This window comes from Phalaenopsis equestris, unplaced genomic scaffold (genome assembly GCF_001263595.1).
Source record: "Phalaenopsis equestris unplaced genomic scaffold, ASM126359v1 Scaffold206477, whole genome shotgun sequence".
NCBI lineage: Eukaryota > Viridiplantae > Streptophyta > Magnoliopsida > Asparagales > Orchidaceae > Phalaenopsis > Phalaenopsis equestris.
The window spans coordinates 171115-190788 of NW_018225879.1; the positions used below are offsets into that span (position 1 = coordinate 171115).

Here is a 19674-nt window from a genome sequence, read left to right on the forward strand (position 1 = left end):
CACCCCCTATATATATATATATATATTCAAGTGGGTGAGGGCATTCATAGGAGTTAGAAATTGGCTACCACCGTTTTAGTTCTCCCTGACAAACATGAAGTACATAGGAACCAAGGAATTGATGCACTAGAAGTCATGCACAGAATCTTGGTCAAAAGTGCAGTGTTTGTTCTTCCAGACTCTCTCAAAAGATGAGAAATAATATTTCATCACAACTTTAGCCTGCATGAAATATATTATAGCTATATTTTCCAAAAGATGATTCTATCTATTAATTCTCTTATTTAATTCTCTTGGCTCATACCTTAATTTTCAGAGGAAAAGTTTATTCTGTGCCAAAAAATTCACTTGTAGCTACAAACATTTGTTTTATCAGCATATTACGTACAAATAAAACGCACGTAATTCAAGAAATTATACATACAATATCTTTATCGATCCAATAAGCTCTCACGCTACTTGATTTCTATATTAATATCCAGTAATTGAAATAACATTTCTAGATCTTTAAACAAGAGAACTACGAATATAGAATTACAGAAAAAACCTATAAATATATGTAAGGAACTGCATTTCGATAATTGTAACATTCAAACAGTTAAATGTGCCCATTTCCTACAAGTAGTACTTGAGCAAGAACAAACGTTAACTGTGATCTTAGGTACAGGAAGCATACTGGAACTTAATCATATAACAAATTGAAACACAATATTGATCCTAATTTCGACCATGCATATTTGTAGTTCTCCTAAGATGATTCATATATATATATATATAAAGTTCAGACTCCATGAACTCGTGCACCACATTCAGTAACCATCCTATGAGGACTACTGCAAAAGGAATAAAAAAAAAGAAAACGAGAAAGAGCTAAATTAAACACCACCCGAAGAAACTCAAAATGAAGAAACCTACCATGATCATGGTATAGTTATACTTGATCATAAACTTGTAAAGTTCTCTTCCCGAGTATCACCACAGCCTTAAGGTTCGAAGCAAATCAGTAGAATTGCAATGCTTCTTGGGTTGTAAATGAACTCACAAATCACAATATATTGCCAGAAGATGAGGAATTGAAACCCGACAGATCTCCCAGCCATCCACTTCCGCCGCCATTACCGACACCGCCATCACCACCACCAGCACCATTTCCATCCCAATACTGATCATTCCCAGTAACACCCAAGTACTGCCTTTGTAAATTAATTCCGTGAGAACTATCCTCCATCTTGACAGAAGCGAGTTGAGAAATAATCCCAGAGCTTGAAGCTTTAGTGAGCATCCTACCGCTTGGAAAACCATTATCATTTTGATCAAATGGAAAAAGCCCGGTGCCTGCCGCTGGAGCCGCGGAGGAGACATCAACCCCACCCATGAATGGGAACTGATGCATCTGCTGCAGCCTCCACTGCTCAAGACCAACTCCACCGCCGCTACTCCCAATTTGGTAATCAACTGAATCCAATTGATGGATTCCAGTAAAACCAAGTCCTATATTAGTGGCGGAGTAGTCGCCGAGTGGTTGAAAGTGCGTCATGAAAGGGAGTTGAGGGGGTGGCGGAGGAAGGATGGTTGTTGAGCTCATGCTAGCAGAGGCGGAGGAGGATGAACCACTGGTTGAAAAGGTGGATTTGGATGAAGTGGAGCCAGCTTTGGTTCTCTTGTTGCGGCGGCAGGCCGCCAACGGGGACGTTACGAAGGGCTCCACCACGAGTCCAGTAGCGCCGGCAAGTCTTGCAGAAATGTCGTGGTTGGGAGAGAGAGTAGTTGTTGAAGTAGCAGAATTTGGTGTTGCTGGATTCACAGCGAGGGCACTTGAGGGCTGGTTCAGGTTGGGGAATTTTTGCTAGACGAGCTCGTTCGGCCATGGAGACCGGGCGGGTCTGACCTGGGAGACCAATGGGAAGGGGAGGTGGATCGGCCATCATGGAGGGAAGCTGAGCGGGTTGGCTCATGGCTGCCGTACTTGGTGGCTGGTGGGATGTTTGCTGCATATAGGATAGGAAGAGATGAGAAATTAAAATAGTATATTCAAGAATAGTATTGAAGGGAATTAAAGGTTTGAAAAGAATATTTTCTGAAACCTTCTCCCTTTTTTTGTTTGCTTTTTTCACGAAGAAGCTAATTGCTATAAGAAAAAGAATGGGAAAGAAAGAAAGAGAAATTAAATGAATAGGAGGAAGTAGAGGAGAAGGTGAGAGCTTACCTGGCTCCAGTTGGGTAGATCGAGATAGATGGGTAGAGATGAATACACCATAGCTGCTTGCTTCGATTCCTCTTTAGCTTGTTAAATGAAGTATGAGTGGTTGCAGAAGAGAAGAAGAGGAGAGATAAAAAAAGTAGATATTTTCTCTCTTCATGAACGAAGACAACAATTCCTCATGCTTTTCTTTCGTGAGACGAGAGATGAGATGGTAAGTAAGAGAACGAAAAGGATTACGAGGAAGTAGGAAGAAGAAGACGACGTCGTGTTTCTTAGCCACTAAGATTCTCTGTGGCCTGCTATGCGAAGCAGTGGAAGGAGATTATTTAGTGGATGGCTGCTCCCTGCATATAAAAGTTAGGAGTGGGGCAGAGAGAGAGAGAGAGAAAGGGGCAGGCAGATTGGGAGCCCTAGGCCTAATAGCAGAGAGAAAAAAATTAGATCACAATATGCATTATTACTTAAATAATATCTATATCCATTTAAGTTATTTTCTTATAAAATAACATAAATTTTCATATAAATTATAATAGTTCATAAAAAAACATATTTGTATTTTAAATAATATTTAAGTCTGAATATTTTCATCTTATTTAGTCCTTAATAATATATTGTGAGTCGGGCTTAACTTCAACACAAGCACATATCAATTTGGTGTGAACTTCTTAGTAATCGGAGTTTATTTTTTATTAATCGAATCAATAAATGTGTTTCAAAAGATATTATCATTTTGCTATGAGAGACACAGATCATATCGATTTCAATATAAATGGCCACTACTTTATTAGCTTGATCTTTTTGCTTCGAGTAAAAAGCATGATAAATCATTAGTGTACATATAGTGCATCAGAACTTGATCTATATGCGAAATGAAATAAATCTTACTTGTCAAATTTCTTTTTGGCATTAAACTTTTGGAAATTTAAATACATACAACACAATTCTTATGTTTTTATGTATCTAACACCCAAAATTTGATATTTACACTTATAATAATTTCATCAGAAAAAATTATATATGGCAATATGTATTTCTTTTTTAAAAAGATGCTGATTTTCGTATTTTGGAGATTATGTTAAGAATTTGAGTATTATGCATGTAAATATGATTTTCTACGGTTTTGATATATAAATACATAAGAATTGTGGGGTATGTATGTAAGCTCCCTTTAAATTTTTTGTTAATAGATCTCTGATAAAACTTGGAGTTGTTTTTGAAGATCTAAATAAATAAATCAGAATAGTATATACACAAAATCTATATATGTATGTATGAGTGTGTGTGTGTGTGTGTATGTATACAAAAGTATGTATATTTATGTATATATATGTATATCTCTCAACTTTTATATATATATACATATATATTTATATGATAAATGTACATAAATGTATACGAATATAAGTACATAAATGAATATAGATATATGTTCATCAGTGTATATAGTTATATGTATATAGACATACGTAGGTAACTATACTTATTTATGTGCAAGTATGTATAGATTTATATAAGTATAGATGTACAAATGTTCATAGATATGTATAGATGTGTGTGTGTGTGTATATACATATATATATATATATATATTATAGGTAAGTATGTATGTATATATATGTATGCATGCATGTATTTAAATGTATGTATGTATGTAGATGCATGTATGTACATATATGTATGTATATATAATTGTGTGTATGTATATGTGTGTGTGTATATACATATGTATGTGTATATGTATATGTGTGTGTGTGTGTGTGTGTGTGCGTGTGTGTGTGTGTGCACGCCTATGTCTGTGTGTGTCTGTGTCTGTGTGTGTGTGCGCGCTCGCGCATGTGCACGTGCAACCAAACTTGTTAGTCTTTTGGTAGGAAGAATGTATCAGATTCGGATGATAACAAGTTCCCTTAATTTTTTTTTGTTAAGAGAAGCCTCTGATAAAAGTTGGACATGCTTTTTAAGATCTAAATAAAATGAATCAGAATATTATACACATAAAATCTAGGTATATGTATGTAGGAATGTGTGTGTGTGTGTGTGTGTGTGTGTGTGTGTACAAATGTATGTATATTTATCTATATAGTTGTATATCTCTCAACCTACCTATATACATATATATGTCTATATAGATATTTGTACATCAGTGTATATAGATATATGTATATATAAATATGTTGGTAATTATATATATATATATATACACATATATACCTTGTCTTCCATCAAGAGTACAATGAGGGAAATGGCCCTCTTTTCAAACGTATTTGTAAGAAAAGTGGGAAGATGGCTATCTTTTTTACTGAGGAGGACATATATGGCCTTCCAGAAAGCTATAAATTCTCATTAATTGGCAAATTTCAACTTGGTCATCCTAGAATGGAATTTCTGAGAAGATTCTTTGATGGACATAAATTCAAAGGAGCTTGGAAAGTGGGACTTCTTGATGGGAGGCACATACTTATCAACCTAACAAGGGAAGAAGACTATGCCAGAATATTCTCAAAACAGTCCATGTTCTCAAAACAGTCCACTGATTGAAGGTATCTCAATGAAGTTATTAAAGTGGACACCTGATTTTAACCCTAGTAAAGAATTGTCAATTGTCCCTATTTGGTTTAAGTTACCAGGTATAAACTCCACTTCTTCAACCATAAAGTCCTTTTCAATATTCGCAAAGCTTTGGGAGGACCATTGAAGTTGGATGCTCCCACCTTTAATTTATCAAGGCCATCTGCTGCTAGAATCTTAATTGAAAGAGATATTACCTTACCAGATGTGCAGGAAATTTGGTTGGGTACTGAGCATAATGGATACTAGCAGAAAATCATAGCTGAACAAAGGCCATATTACTGCAACCACTGCAAAATGTTTGGCCATACTGATGAGAAATACTTTAGGCTTCATCCTAATCTCAGAAGAAGGTTAGCCAGATCTAATTCTGAGGAAAAAGAGGCCCAAGGAATTGAGATACTAGCTGATGATAGAACTGCAGCCCATGTTCTGAATTGGCTGGGGCAAGGACTCAGATGGCTCCTTTACAGGAGTTGGCTGAGGTATCTCATAATATTGTTAAAAGTGTTGTTAACCCTAATAATTCTATGCAAACTATTCCACTTCCTCAGGTTGAGCAACTTCACTCTATCTCAACATTACCTCAAGTTGAACAAGTTGAACAATTTCAGTGTACTACAGTTCAAACACCCCCTGTTAAAATTTGGGATACTGTTATTGATATTCCTTTGGAAGATCCTTTGCTCTTGCATATGGCAAAAGATTTAGAAGAGGGTTGGTAAGTTCAGAAATCAAAAAAGAAGAAAATTCCCTGGGAATTAAGGAATCTCCTTCCTTCCTCTTCTTCTTTGGAGGAAGACCTCGCCCTCCGCACTAGCACAGTTAGGACTAGGAGGAGGGGAAAGTCCACCTCAATTGGATGATGAATTTAATCTGTTGGAATGTTAGGGGATTAGCACATCCTAGATACCTTAATAGAATGCTGACACTTAATAGGATGTATAAACCTTGGATCATTGCTATTCTTGAACCTATGATATCTAAACATATCAACCAATTTGTGAGGAAATTCTCTGGATTTCAATTACTTGTTAACACTAACAGTAAAATTTGGCTGTTCTGCAGGAAGGAAATTCACTGTACTATCATCAAAGATGGGGACCAATTTATATATGTGAAGGTTAATTTAAATAGTTATTATGGCTTTGCCACTTTTATTTATGCTGGCTGCTCTTCCACTGCTAGACAGGAACTCTGGTAACAGTTGCAAGACTTCAGCAATTCTATGAGGGATTTATGGTTTGTTGGGGGTGATTTCAACTGTCTCTCTTCACCCAATGAGAAGAAGGGTGGGAGATCTCCTGATATCAATCTTATGAATTTCTTCAATGATAATATCCAGTCTGCTGGGCTATATGATTTGGGATTTACTGGTCCCAAATACAGATAGAGAAGGGGGAGGAGATGGTAGAGGCTGGATAGAATATTGGTGAATGATATTTGTTTAGAGATTTTCTCCATACATCTATTCAACATCTTGCTATGAGTGGGTCTAACCATAGACCCTTACTTATTAATATATCTGCTAACACTACTAAAAGTAAATCCAACTTCACATATCTAAATATGTGGTCCATGCATTGTGATTTTTTAAATCAAGTCTCTCTGGCTTGGGCTGATGTACACAATCACAATTCTGATATCAAACTATGGTTATTACATAAAAAAGTCAGTAAGCATCTCTCTAAGTGGAACTAAGAAGTGGTGGGGAACATTGATAGCAAGGTTCTGGAGGCTGAAAAGAGGGTACTGAATATTGAACATCTCCTGGTCAATGGATCTGGGCCTGAAACAGATCTACATTCTGCTAATGAACAATTTATGGAAGCCATCTCTATGCAAGAGGAGTTCTATGCTCAAAAGGCTAATAGGATTAAATTAAGTGATGGTGATAGAAATTCTAAATATTATCATGTCTGCATCAACTTTAGGGGGAAATGCAATACTGTTCACAAAATCACTACTCAGGATGGACAATTGATTACATCTGCTGATGGTATAGCTTTGAATGTTGTTCAGTATTTTAAAGAAATTTTCAAGAAAGAAATTTTCAAGCAACCTCCTGTCCTCAAGCCTTCCATTCAATGCACTCTTTTTGATAAGGAAAGAGAGTTCACTCAAAGCCTTTCACTCACTGATGTTCCTGATGAGAAAGAAATCTGGGAAGCACTCAATTCTATTGACAGTTCTAAGGTTGCTGGACCAGATGGGTTCACAGCTGTTTTTTACAAAAAAGGCGGCTGATGTGGGGAGGTGATGTTATTGCAACAGTCTAAAGCTTTTTCTGGGGTGCTGATATCCCTAAAATTTTTTCCTCCTCTACTATTACTTTGGTTCCCAAGGGAAAAGCTTCTCATAAATGGAAAAATTTTAGACCTATCAGCCTTACTTCTGTTATTTCAAAGATTATCAGCAAGGTTTTGGTCTATAGATTACAACCTCACTTGAATCAAATTATCTGCAAGAATCAGACAGCTTTTACCAAGGGTAGAAGCATAGTGGATAATGTTTTGGACAGAACCTCTAGAGGAGGTAATATTATTCTCAAATTGGATATCAATAAAGCATATGACACAGTCAGTTGGAACTTTATTGAACAAGTTCTCATTGACAGAGGTTTTTCTCTTTCTTTTGTTTCTTTAATCAATAGATGGCTGATAAAAAAATTTTCATTCAGACTTTATTAATGGAAATTAACATGGCTTCTTTAGTGCTTCCAGAGGTATTAAACAAGGTGATTCACTCTCTCCTACCATCTTTATTTTGGTTTTTGACTACTTATCCAAAGTTTTGAATGAGATGGATATTGGGAAACCTCACTTCCTTTATAGTCATAGATCTTCCATTGTAATCAATCATTTGGCTTTTGCTGATGATATTATTATCTTTTCCAAAGCCTTCAAACTTGCTGTTAGAGCATTTATGCAGTGCTTGGAGAATTTCCAGGATATTTCTGGAAAGAAATTGAATGTCCAAAAGTGCATTTCTATTTTCAGCAAACATTGCAAGAGAGACTTTAAGAACTGGGTCTCAGACTTAACTGACTTTACCAACTGCTGCCTTCCTGTGAAATATTTGGGAGTGTTTCTGATCAATGGGAGAACTAAAAAATTTCAGTTTGATCATATCCTTGAAAAGATTCAATGCACATTGTAGGCTTGGGAGAATACTTATTTATCCAATGGGGGTAGGATAACCCTTCTGAAGAGTGTCTTGTCTGCCATTTCATCCTATCTATTGCAAATGAATGTTATGACAAAGGCTACTCAAAGATTATTGGAAGGGATGTTCAATAGATTCCGGTGGGCTAGCCAAAGGAAACAAAAACAATGGACCACTTGGGTTAAGGTTTGTAAACCTTTAAAGGAAGGAGGTTTTGGCTTTAAGTCCTTCCCTCAATTAATGCACACTAACTTTCGTAAGTTATGGATTAAATTCAGATCCCAGAACTCTCTTTAGACTGAATTCTTAAGGGTTAAATATTGTAAACAGCAGCACCCTAGTTATATATCTAATGTTTTGGGGGACTCTCCTATTTGGAAAAAGATGCTACAAGTTAGGGAGGAAGCTGAATAAAATTTTTTCTGGTAGATTGGTGAAGGATTGGTAAACATTTGGTGGGATAATTGGTCTTTAGAAGGCAGCCTACTTCAAGACCACATTGCCCCAGCCTTCCCCATGTTAGTTAAGGATCTATGGGAGAATGACAATTGGAATATGAACCCTATCCTTCCATTCTGCAACCCCTCTCAGCTCTCTAATATACAGAAAATCTCTATTGTCCAAGGGAAAAAGGATAGAATTGTGACTAAAAAGAACCTTTCTCAACCTACCCCTCTCCAACAGGTGGTGGATTGGGGTCATATGATTTGGAACAGGTTTCTTACTCCTTCCACGTCCTTCTTCATTTGGAGACTCTTCTCTAAGTTGATTCCTACTGATGATATCTTGAAATTGAAGGGACATAGAGGTCCCTTTAGATGTACTTTTGTCTGTCAGAGGAGAAGACCCTTTCTCACCTTTTCTTTGCCTGTCCTTGGGTACATCAAGTTTGGAATTTTATTCTAGCAAAGCTTAATGTTCTTGCCATGAATCTTTCATGGGATGTTTTCTATAATTGCTGGTCTGATTGGAGGGGTGCTAAACTTCAAGATATCCCTAATATTGTATATTGTTGTGGCTTGGTTTGTTTGGATGGCTAGAAATCAATTGAAGTGTGAAGCTACTCCCTTAGATGCCATGAAAGTGGGTCTGATATGCATGACTTATCTTCAAAAACTGATTTAATTTAAAAATTTTAGTGTTGTATTGGAGCTGGCCCCCTCTTCCAAACCTTCTATTACTAAAGTTCTTAAGATTTGCTCTACTCTCCCTCAGAATGGCTGGATAAAAGTCAACATTGATGGTAGTTATACTCCACAATATGCAGGTTTTGGTGGTGTCTTCATGAATCAAAAGGGGAAGTGCATTTTATATTTCCAGTCTCTTGTTTTGGTTGTGGATCCTCTTGAGGCTGAATGTCAAGCTATTTTTTGGGCCCTCTATTTTGCTAATGCCTGCAGTTTTAACCAACTGTGGGTTGAATCTGATTCCTTACTTCTTATCAACATCATCAAGGATTCTTCTGACATCCCCTGGAACTTAATTTGCTGGATTTCTGGGATTCATCTTCTGCTGAAGAACTGCTCCAAAGTTTTCACTCACATACATAGAGAAGGTAATAGACCATCCAATTGGTTGGCTAGAAGGGGTCTCCAAATAGAAGTCTCATTGGTTAGCAAGAGGATTCCTCCTCCACTGACCTTCCTATTGTCCAGTGACCTTCTTTCTCTCCCTTACATTAGATAGTCTTCTCTTTTTTATTGTCTTTCCTTTTAAGAGGTTGCCTTGTTTTTATTGGCCCTCTTCACTTGTTTTGTAACTGTTTTTGTTTTTAATGGAATGGAGCAATGCTCCTTATACAATATATATATGTATATGTATGTATGTATATATATGTATGTATGTATAAGTACGTATGTATATTTATGTATGTATGTATTTCTATAGATGTATGTATGTATGTATATGTATGAGTATTTGTATGTATGTATGTATGTGTGTATATGCATATATATGTGTATAAATATATATTTATGTGTATGTGTGTATGTATATGCATATATATGCGTATATATGAAAGTGTATATATGTATGGATGTATGTATATATATATATATATATATAAGAAGGAGCATGATTCGGCTCCCTACGTGTGAAACTCCAAAAAAGGGTACAAAAAGAGGATTGGGAGAGGATCCCTCCTATCAAAGAAAAAAAAATACAAATGCACTCACTAAGGGTTCCTCCATCCCACTACAACTCAACACACAATGCCCAAAAAACCCCAAAAATTAAAGAAAAGGATAAATGTGTATGTCTTTGAACATATACAAGTATCGTTGGACATATTCACCCAAAAAATAGCAAAAAAATGCAAAGTCCAAAAGTATCAGGTTATATCAGGACACACAAAACATCCTTCATACGCGCAAAGGGTTCGAACATGAGATTATCAGAATTGTATGTGCGAGCTGAACCCTAACAGAAGGCCTCCAACACTAGCATTCCGAAGCAAACAGCAGTGTCGTAATGAATAAGATGTGCTTCGCAGAGACCTGCTTCAATTAATGAAGAGATGCAAAGAACCTGCATAAAAATCCCAAGGCCAAACCTCCAGCCAAGGTTAATAATTTCCTCCAACCAAAACCAACCAAATGGCAGCCTTGAAAAATGATAACAATTTAAGCATAAAGTTGGAATAGGCCCCTCCAGAAATATTCTAACCGAGATATAATTACCCAAAGAGTCACCTATCCGTAGTTCTAACATAAGGATGTGGCAAAGAATCCTCATTAAGAAGAATTTGTAATCGTTTAGATGGAGTGTTTCCAACAAAAATTTGAGAAGAAGAAGCCCCAACATGAGCAACCCAATTAGCGAGTTTATTGCCTTCGCGATAAATAAACTTCCAAACAATCGAGACATTTGAAGTTAGGCGTTTAATTCAATTAATATAGTAAACCATGTCCTACGTAACTGAAATAGTGTTAGTCAACATATCGAAAGTGATCTTTGAGTCTGTCTCAATCTCAATATGTTGCCAATTCAAAAAAAATGCTATAGAAACAACCATTAAAATGGCATGGATTTCAGCCTCCAAAGGGGAATCTGAAGCACAAGGAGACCCAAAATACATGAAGCACCTTCCCATATAATTTCTAGCAACCCCACCAAATCCGGCTTGGCCATGTTTCCAACTACCTTCCAACTACCATCAATATTGATTTTAGTCCAACCCCTTGGAGGAGGGAAACAAAATACTAGGGTCGGGAGGCGAACATCCCTCACCCGAACTTGGAAGTTGCGCCCAAGTGACTGAAAAAAGGAAACACCTAAATAAAAACTTTCATTCATACCACCCAAACTATGAATGCCCAAACTATGAATGTGCTTTTATTTAAGAAAGTATATTCAAAAACACTGTATAACTCGCAACTTTGGAGTTTGCGTATTTGATGTCGTTCCTGACCATCCATAAAAACCAGCAGATGATATAGGATAAATTTGATAAAAATTATTATGCCTTCGATCCGGATTGCATATACAAGTGGAAGAAAATAGATCTTGGGTCGGAGTCAAAGTGATGCCAAACCACCTTCCCACTAAACTCCAGATCTTCAAAGAATAAGGGCAAGTGAAGAGTAGATGCTCCATCGTTTCTTCGTGAGCATTACAAAAATGACACCACGAAGCCAACCACAATCCTTTAAGTTTAAGTATATCGTTGCAAGGGTGAAATTGGTGGAAAATCCTCCATGTTAAAAATAACATAGAAAGAGTGATAATGCAGTTCCAGATGCTTTCCCCCAGGAAATATTCTAAGAATGATGCACAGAGTTATAAATAGCTTTAGATATTTACCCCCTCATATTAAGTTTCACCATTGGACAGTCAGGTTTCTGCTGATCAAAAGGGATAGTGGAAATCAAATTAGCACTTTCTGCCCCCACCAAACTAGTGAGAAGAGGAATGTTCCAAGATTCATCCACCGACACGTCAGAGACCGTAAGTTCTTATATTGGTGGAATGTCTTATATTTTGAATGTTGTGGCGATAATTTTTATCTTGGTTGATTTTTATTTCGATTTTGGTTTTACGGCTATCCTAGCAGTTTTGGTTTTCTTGCAGGGTAACATCGTTGCTTAACAAACAAGCTTTATAAGCATAAAAATATAGTGTGGAAAATGCAAGAAAAGATGGTACTGTAAATTGTAAAAGCGTACCTGATATGTCTTCTCGTTCCACCACCTGAAAGGTTAGTACTTGCAAGGCATGTATATAATATTGGAAGAACTTGAATTGCAAGAGTAGATGAAAGCTTAGCTACCAAACCCTGACCTTTATAAGCATATAATATGACACTCTAAACCCTATCCATGAGGTAACTATAAGGTTTAGAAGAGAATATGTGGAGTTCTCAAAATTTAATTTAATTTAGTTATTTATTTAAATTTAAAAAATAAGCATTTTAGGAATTAATTTATTTTGCTTCCCGAGATAAGGTTTTTTTTATGAGAAAATTATTAGAAGTTTCCCTAAGTCAGAGAAATACTTAGGCAAAATTTCATGGTCTTTTGAATTACTTTATTATAATTAATTTAATGGGAAAAATGAGGAAAATCCACTTTAAGCCTTGAAAAATTATTTTTAACTTAGGAAAAATTAGGAAAAAAATTTTAATGAGTCCTAAGTGATAAAAGAACAACTAGGCACATTTTGAAATATTTTGACATTTTTGGGATTTTTAATTATTTTAATTACTTTAAAGTCAAAATAGGTCTAAAAAATCAAGTATTTTACTAAAAATAACTTTAATTTTTCCTAAGTATTCACAAGGAAACCAGAAAACCACTTTTCATAATTTTCCCAAGTCTATTTAATTTATTATAATTATTTTTGTACAAAAATGTAAGGTTCCTTAGAAAATCCATTTAATTACTTGAATTCAACCAAATAATTTTCAAATTTTTATAGTGAAAAAACATAATTTTTATGAACAATATGTTATGATTTTGTCAATTTTTTATAAGCATTTAATTTACATAAATTAATACAATATATTTTCATTTAATTAAATATATAAATTCACAAGGTAATCCAAAGCATCATGATATTTTTCTTAGACTTCTCTGACCGCGACCACGAGAAACCTACCGAAATTAATCTCATAATTTTTCAAGTGATATTTTGATTTATGTAATTAAAATAAGCCAAAATGGTCACTCTAGCTTGAAAATTAGGGATAGAAGTATAAAGATGCTCTCTGACCTTGGAAAAATTAGAGAACACCCCCTCTGTGATGAAGAATGAACCATAAAAGTTTCAAGCCATGTTGACCTATATTTAATCACGTAAAATTAAAATACTACAGAGGGTATTTAATTCATTAAAAAATCATATGTTTGCCAAATAAATTTTATTTTATTCCACATTATTCTCCTCTTTTACTGAGCAAGAGGGTATTTTTCTTTTATTTTTATGATTTTTCTGGAGAAATATATGGATTTTTAAGTTTAGGCATTTAAAATAATTCAAAAATCCCTATTTCTCTACTTATCCAGTGCGATGCCAACTCATCTTATGGCGACTCTGAACTCACACACGGTGCACTCTTATTCGATGTCACCATCCACTTTAGCTGCCACGCGGCCCGCGGTTCACGCACCGTCCGCTTGTCTGGCATGATCTCAACCATTGGTTGGATACACATGCGATCAGACTGCTCTCCGTTATTGTCCCCAAGTGACCTAACCCGTAATCTGTTTACACTAAAACCTTAATATCTTCGTCTAAACTCAACCAAATCGCATGGGGTTTGTTTCTAAACCTTCATCTACTCAAGACAAACATATCTATATGATTAATCAAGTATGAAGTCAAGCCATTACAAATGGAGAATCAAAATAAGTTGGAGCTCAATACTTTTGTTTGAGAGGGGAAGCCTCAATCAGATGGTTGTGGTAGCTTCAATTGCACCCAAAGAACCTCCGGGTGAAGTCTCGATCCCTGGTGAATTTTCTAGCTATGGTTTTAATCAAACTTGATTTTAGGTGTTGGTCTAGAGCTAGGTTAGAGGCTATTTCAGAGGGGTTTTTGTGGGGAATAAACTTCTTTCACTGTGGGGATGGTATGTTCCCAAATAATTGAAGTTTGGTGCACTATGGTAGAGTGGAGAGATCTGTCCTCATTTTAAGGCAAATTTCAGTAGAGAAATTGGCTCTAAGGGGTTCCTATTAATGGTTGAGAGCAAGGGAATTGCACTTAGAATGGTTTGGAGAAGTGATACACCTAAAATATATAGTATTGTTTGACACAATTTTATACCTATTTTTGAGATATTGAGCTTTAATGGAAAGTATGAGGAAAAATCTATGGAAATTGTATAGGAAGTGTAGTTTATGCCTTTGGAAGTTTAGTTTAGTAGTTTAGACTTAATTTTTGAAGTTATTTTTGGAATTTTATAAATTTGTAGAATGACACTAAGAATGAAGAGGAGTAAAGGAAAGTGCCCTTTTTATTCGAGCAAATTTGTTAGTTCGAAAACTAAAGATAGGTACAAAAATGCGTTGCAATCACGAAAGCTTATCCAGGAGCGTTGTTTTAAGAATCCAGGTGGATCTGTGGAAGATTTGATTGTTCGCCAATAGTGGGAACGATTCTGTTGTTTTTCTGCTATGGCAGTTATTTCTGTTGTTAGGGAGTTCTATGCAAATCTCCCTGAAGCTGAAGGACCTCCCTGAGGCTGAAGATGATAGAGTCATGGTTGGAGGAAAGTCGGTACCTTTTCACCAGAGGTAATCAATTTGTTCTACCATTTTCCACTAGATACTTTATGTTTTTATGCAAATTATAGTCCGACTGAGATGGAGCTAGATGAAGCTAGATGAGATTTGACTGTTGGAAGAGGAATTTGGAAGATCACTAATGAGAGGAGATTTGGAAGATCACTAAACTAATGAGAGGAGAGTCAACTTTGCCACGTCAAATTTAAGTGCACCTTCGAAGGCAAGGCACTAATTTATTTATGCTCATATGCTACCAACAAATCATCTCTGTGAAGTTACTAGGGAGAGAGCGACGTTAAATTATTGTATCTAGGAAGGAAAGCTCGTCAATATTAGAGCTTTGATATGCAAACTATCATCAGTTCTATCACTATTGTTACTACTACAGGTCTGGGATTTGCTTCCTTGATATTTTCTTTATGTGAGCAGGATGGAGTGAAATATGATAGTTGGTAGAAAGTACTGTTGCCTCTACAATCTATCATAAAGATAAATGTGAAGACTTATTATGAGCATTCTATTTTTGGTCAATATTAGAGCTTTGATATGCAAACTATCATCAGTTCTATCACTATTGTTACTACTGCAGGTCTGGGATTTGCTTCCTTGATATTTTCTTTATGTGAGCAGGATGGAGTGAAATATGATAGTTGGTAGAAAGTACTGTTGCCTCTACAATCTATCATAAAGATAAATGTGAAGACTTATTATGAGCATTCTATTTTTGGCTGGAGAGGAGGATTTTCAAAAAGTTATGGAATAGAGACGTCTGCTGCTTCTACCTCTGCTACTTCTATATCTAGACCATCTATCTCACATGCTTCTACTTCTAGAGGTGAGTCTACTGAGATCCAAGATCAATTATTACAGAATGATGGACAATATAAATTATACCACTCATAAAGTTCAGAATTTAGAGCGTTTTACAGAGCATACTGATAGGTATAATACGAGAAAAGTGATTATGAAGAGAAATTTTACTCATCTTTGGAAAGCCTCATTAAAGGTAACCAAGGAGTGCAATTTCCTCCATTTCCACAATACCCTGATTATGAGCCTGTAGAAGTCTGGGATAGCGGTGATTTAGAGGATGAGGAGTAGAACTAAGAGATTTATTTTTATGTTTGTATTATGTTTTGGACTATGTGGCCGAGACTTGCTACATTTGTAGTTGTGTGTTTATTTGGACTTTGTGATGTGTTGGACTCTTTTGTTTAGTTGATATTCCAATGTTTGTTATTGTTAATACTTTATTTTAAAATTCCAGGGTCATATTTATTGTTGTGTATTTAGTACTGTGATTTAGTTAGTTAAGAACTTAACTTAATTCTCTGTCTTTTGTCTCTGTCTTTTGTAAAGTTAATTCTCTGTCTTTTGTAAAGTTGAAATCTTGCAAGTGTAGATCTTAAGTTTGAAATTCAGAAATTGCTACCCTGTATTTTTCTTTTATCTTGTTAGAATGTTTGTTTTTATGTTGAGACAGTGAAATCAAAGTTAGTGTGTTATCTTGCTTATATGTTTATACCCACTACTTAGAAGTCTATTGAATCTCTACATATTAAATAAAAATGAAAATGATAGAAAATTTGATCCAAGTTAATTTTACTCCTATTTTTAGTTTTATACTTGTATAATTAGAGTATAAAAATTTCTGTTAGCATTTATTTTTATTTTCATTTCTGCTTATATATATTTGATGCTAAACTGTTTAATCTTGTTAAAAATTTAAGTTTGGGGGGGCGAGATGAAAAATATTTTTTAAATTTGAATTTTATTTGTTCTCAATTATGCTACAAGTGAATTTGATTTGAAAAGAAAAATGATCATGTACATGAAGTTATATTAGGGAAATAAAATTTGATTTTAGAAACGAGCATGAAAATTTAGTTAAAATTTTGAGTAATGAAGAAAACTCTGAGTTAAAAGTTTTTAGTGTAGAAAATGATAAATATAGTGTAACTATCTTTAGTAAGAAAAATTGTATTTTTGAAAAATTTAGAAATTTAGAGTTTTATTTTTAATAATTAAATTTATTTTATTAAAATAATTTTTAAAACTATTGTTATATTTATAAGTAAAAGATTTATATCAAGACTTTGATTTAGGAAAGGAGAAGTGGAATTCAAAATTACTAAAGGTCTATCCAGATATAGTAATCCTTGCCACAAAAAGAAAAAGAAAAGAAAAAGAAAAGAAAAAAAAAGAGAAAGAAAAAGAAAAAAAATATAAGGGAGGAGAAGCTTGAGGATTAGTGTCTAATCAAAAATTGGTTTCACATTTGATCTTTTTATAGTATAAGACTTGAGAAACTCTTAAGCTTAGGGATATAATAAAGTATGTAAAATTATTTTTAATGAAAATTTTTAAGTAGAGATAATAAAAGAACTAAATTCTAAACTTGGAGAATCTACAGTATTTCTGAATTTGATAGAAACTCATTTTTCATATTTCTTAACATTAAAAATTTCTAAAACTTTAATTGGTCTCATTTACTAAATATTTCTTCTAAATTGGACTACTATATTTCAAAATCTAAATTTTAATAACTTCTAAAGAAACTAATACACATATCTTACTTATTTAGTTTTTAAAGATTGAAGTATCACTTGAGGACAAGTAACATTTTAAGTTTGGGGGATTTTGATACACCTATAATATATGGAATCTGAAAATAGTAAGTTTCTATTCGTCCAAGGCAGTTTTTAGAACTTTAAAAACACCTCCTGGCGGTTATTGATACACCTAAAATATACAGTATTTTTAGACACTTTTTTATATCTATTTTTGAGATATTGCGCTTTAATGGAAGGTATTTTTGTGTTTTTCTTTCAGGCACAAGCAAAAAGATGAAAAATGCTTAAAGGAGTGAAAAAGGAACAAATTTCGAGCAAATAAGAGAAAATTGGGCAAGAGTGTTTTGACACCTAAGCGCCAGATCTAGCACTTAAGTACCAGTTAAACAGAGAAGGCCATGCCTAAGTGCCGAAGGCCTCGCAAAGGCCCCGCGCTTAAGTGCCAAAGGTAGTTATTTGGTGGTTTTCTTTATTTTGCCAAATTTTGAAAAGGGATTTGAGGCACGTATTGACTTAAGAGGGTGATTATGACCACTAAGAACGAAAATATGGTTGAAAGACTTGTGAAAGGTGGCATACTTTGGAGAATTCATCGAATGTGGACACATTTTGATGAGTTTCCAAGGCACCTTTTGGCGATTTATAAATGAAGGAAGTTGAGACATTTGAAGGGGTTGCTTGCAAAGGGTTCTTGAAAGTTCTGAAATGTTTTGGAAAGGAAATTGGTGCTTGGAAGTTCTGAAAAGTGTTGGAAAGGAGAGAGTTTTGGAGAGATTTTTAGGCACCACAAAAATTTACTTTATCCCTTTTATTTTTAGTTTATTTTGAGAGTGTTGTAAAAGAGAAGAGATTTAAAGGAACTTCTAGAGTTTGGTGTAGGATTTGAGATAATTTTTTATCTTTTGTTTTGAACTACTTTTGGTTTTTATCAAGACTTCTTGTTGGTTTGACAATGATTTCTACTTTTAAACTAAAGTGTGTTTTTATTTTGTCCATGGATTCTGAGTAGTTTTATTTATCTTTCTTCTTAAAATGATAAGTAATTAAAATGTTGGATGGAAGTTGTGTAGAGTGTTAATCTTTAATGTCATAAGAAGTTGTGATGATTTAAATCCATGAACTTCATTTTCTTCTTGATTTGGCCTATCCTGATGTTAAAATTTGTTGTGAGAACATGTAAGAACCAGGCTGGTATTGTCTCAGGCAACAATTGGAAAGAATCACTTGTGGTTGTATGAATGAGAATGTAATTCATATGTTTTAGTGCAAATAAATAAGGAAAAAATCGTTGAAGGGTGTAGAGTTAGAGGACTTTAAAGTGATAGGTTAAAGCCCCTAACTTGGTTTATTGTTTTAGGTTCTGGTACGACATGTTAGCCCCCATGTGGAGGGAATCGAGGGAACTCTAGAGTGAGAGCTGGTATCTTCCCTGCCTAGTAGATCTTCAGAACTATTCAAACTTTAAATTAGCCAATGTTCTTTATAGCTTCTCTAGTAAGGGTAAGGAATATAATTGCTCCCATTTGGTACAACATAATTTTCATATTTCCACAAAAAAAATATCTATACTTATTAATTATTCATGAAAAGGAGAAATTATTTTTCAAATTTAGTGCTTTTCTTTTACATGAACTCAAGTTATCTTTTTAAATTGTTATTGTTCTGTCAAAATATAAAAAATACCAAAAAGATTTAAATTTTAATACTGCAAAAATAATATTTTGTAGTTTAAGTAATTGTCTTTTTAGAATAGAAAGTTTATTGTTCAAAAGTGCATATTGCATAATTTCCCTGTGGGTTCGATATTTAGGTTTTAATAAAAAAGGTCCATATTACTTGACAACAATACATATACTTGCGTAGTATCCCAATATATATATATATATATATATATTAAAAAATTAAATTCTTATTTTATTCAGGATCAAGTTTTTGATACTGTTGCAAAGTAAGAAAATATAAGTGAAAACTAGAATTAAATTCATTGTTATGTTGTTGCATATAAATAGTAACGGGATCAAGAAGCTCTGGTTAGATTTTGGCAGAGTTTCCTTAAAGTTCCAGAGACTGTCCTCCTCCAGAGACTGTCTTCCTTGGTCGTGGAGAGGTCCATTTAAAGCCATGACTGCTTGGTGGAGCTCAGGGCTTAGAGTTGGGTGCTAAAGCTTGTTGAGGTGGAGGGAAGAAATGATCCAATGGACAATGGGAGTGAGCCAAGTCAGGGAGGTTTAATTTTGGGGTTTAGTCTCTTAGGGCTCCCTTGGGGTGGTTGTTTCCGGCGGCTAAGGTGGTGGCAAACTAGAGTTTGGTCACTTCTTGGCTCAGGGAGGTCAAGGAGCTGCTAATGATGGTTAATTCCTAAGGGTAAGTGATGATTAAGAAGATATTTGAGTTTAGGCCAAATATGGGGTGAAATCCCTTAAACCAAGGGACCGTTGGT

The 19674-nt window shown here is 34.7% G+C and overlaps 1 protein-coding gene across 1 annotated transcript; it reads right to left on the reverse strand.

The window, feature by feature from the left end:
• Positions 1-644: 644 nt before the first annotated feature.
• Positions 645-2512, reverse strand: LOC110036435 (dof zinc finger protein DOF3.6-like). Its single transcript, XM_020740877.1, is given in 3 exon segments — positions 645-1676; positions 1678-1988; positions 2207-2512. Coding segments are annotated over 3 exon segments (993 nt in total). The 5' UTR covers positions 2258-2512; the 3' UTR covers positions 645-1045.
• Between the last annotated feature and the right edge of the window lie 17162 nt (positions 2513-19674).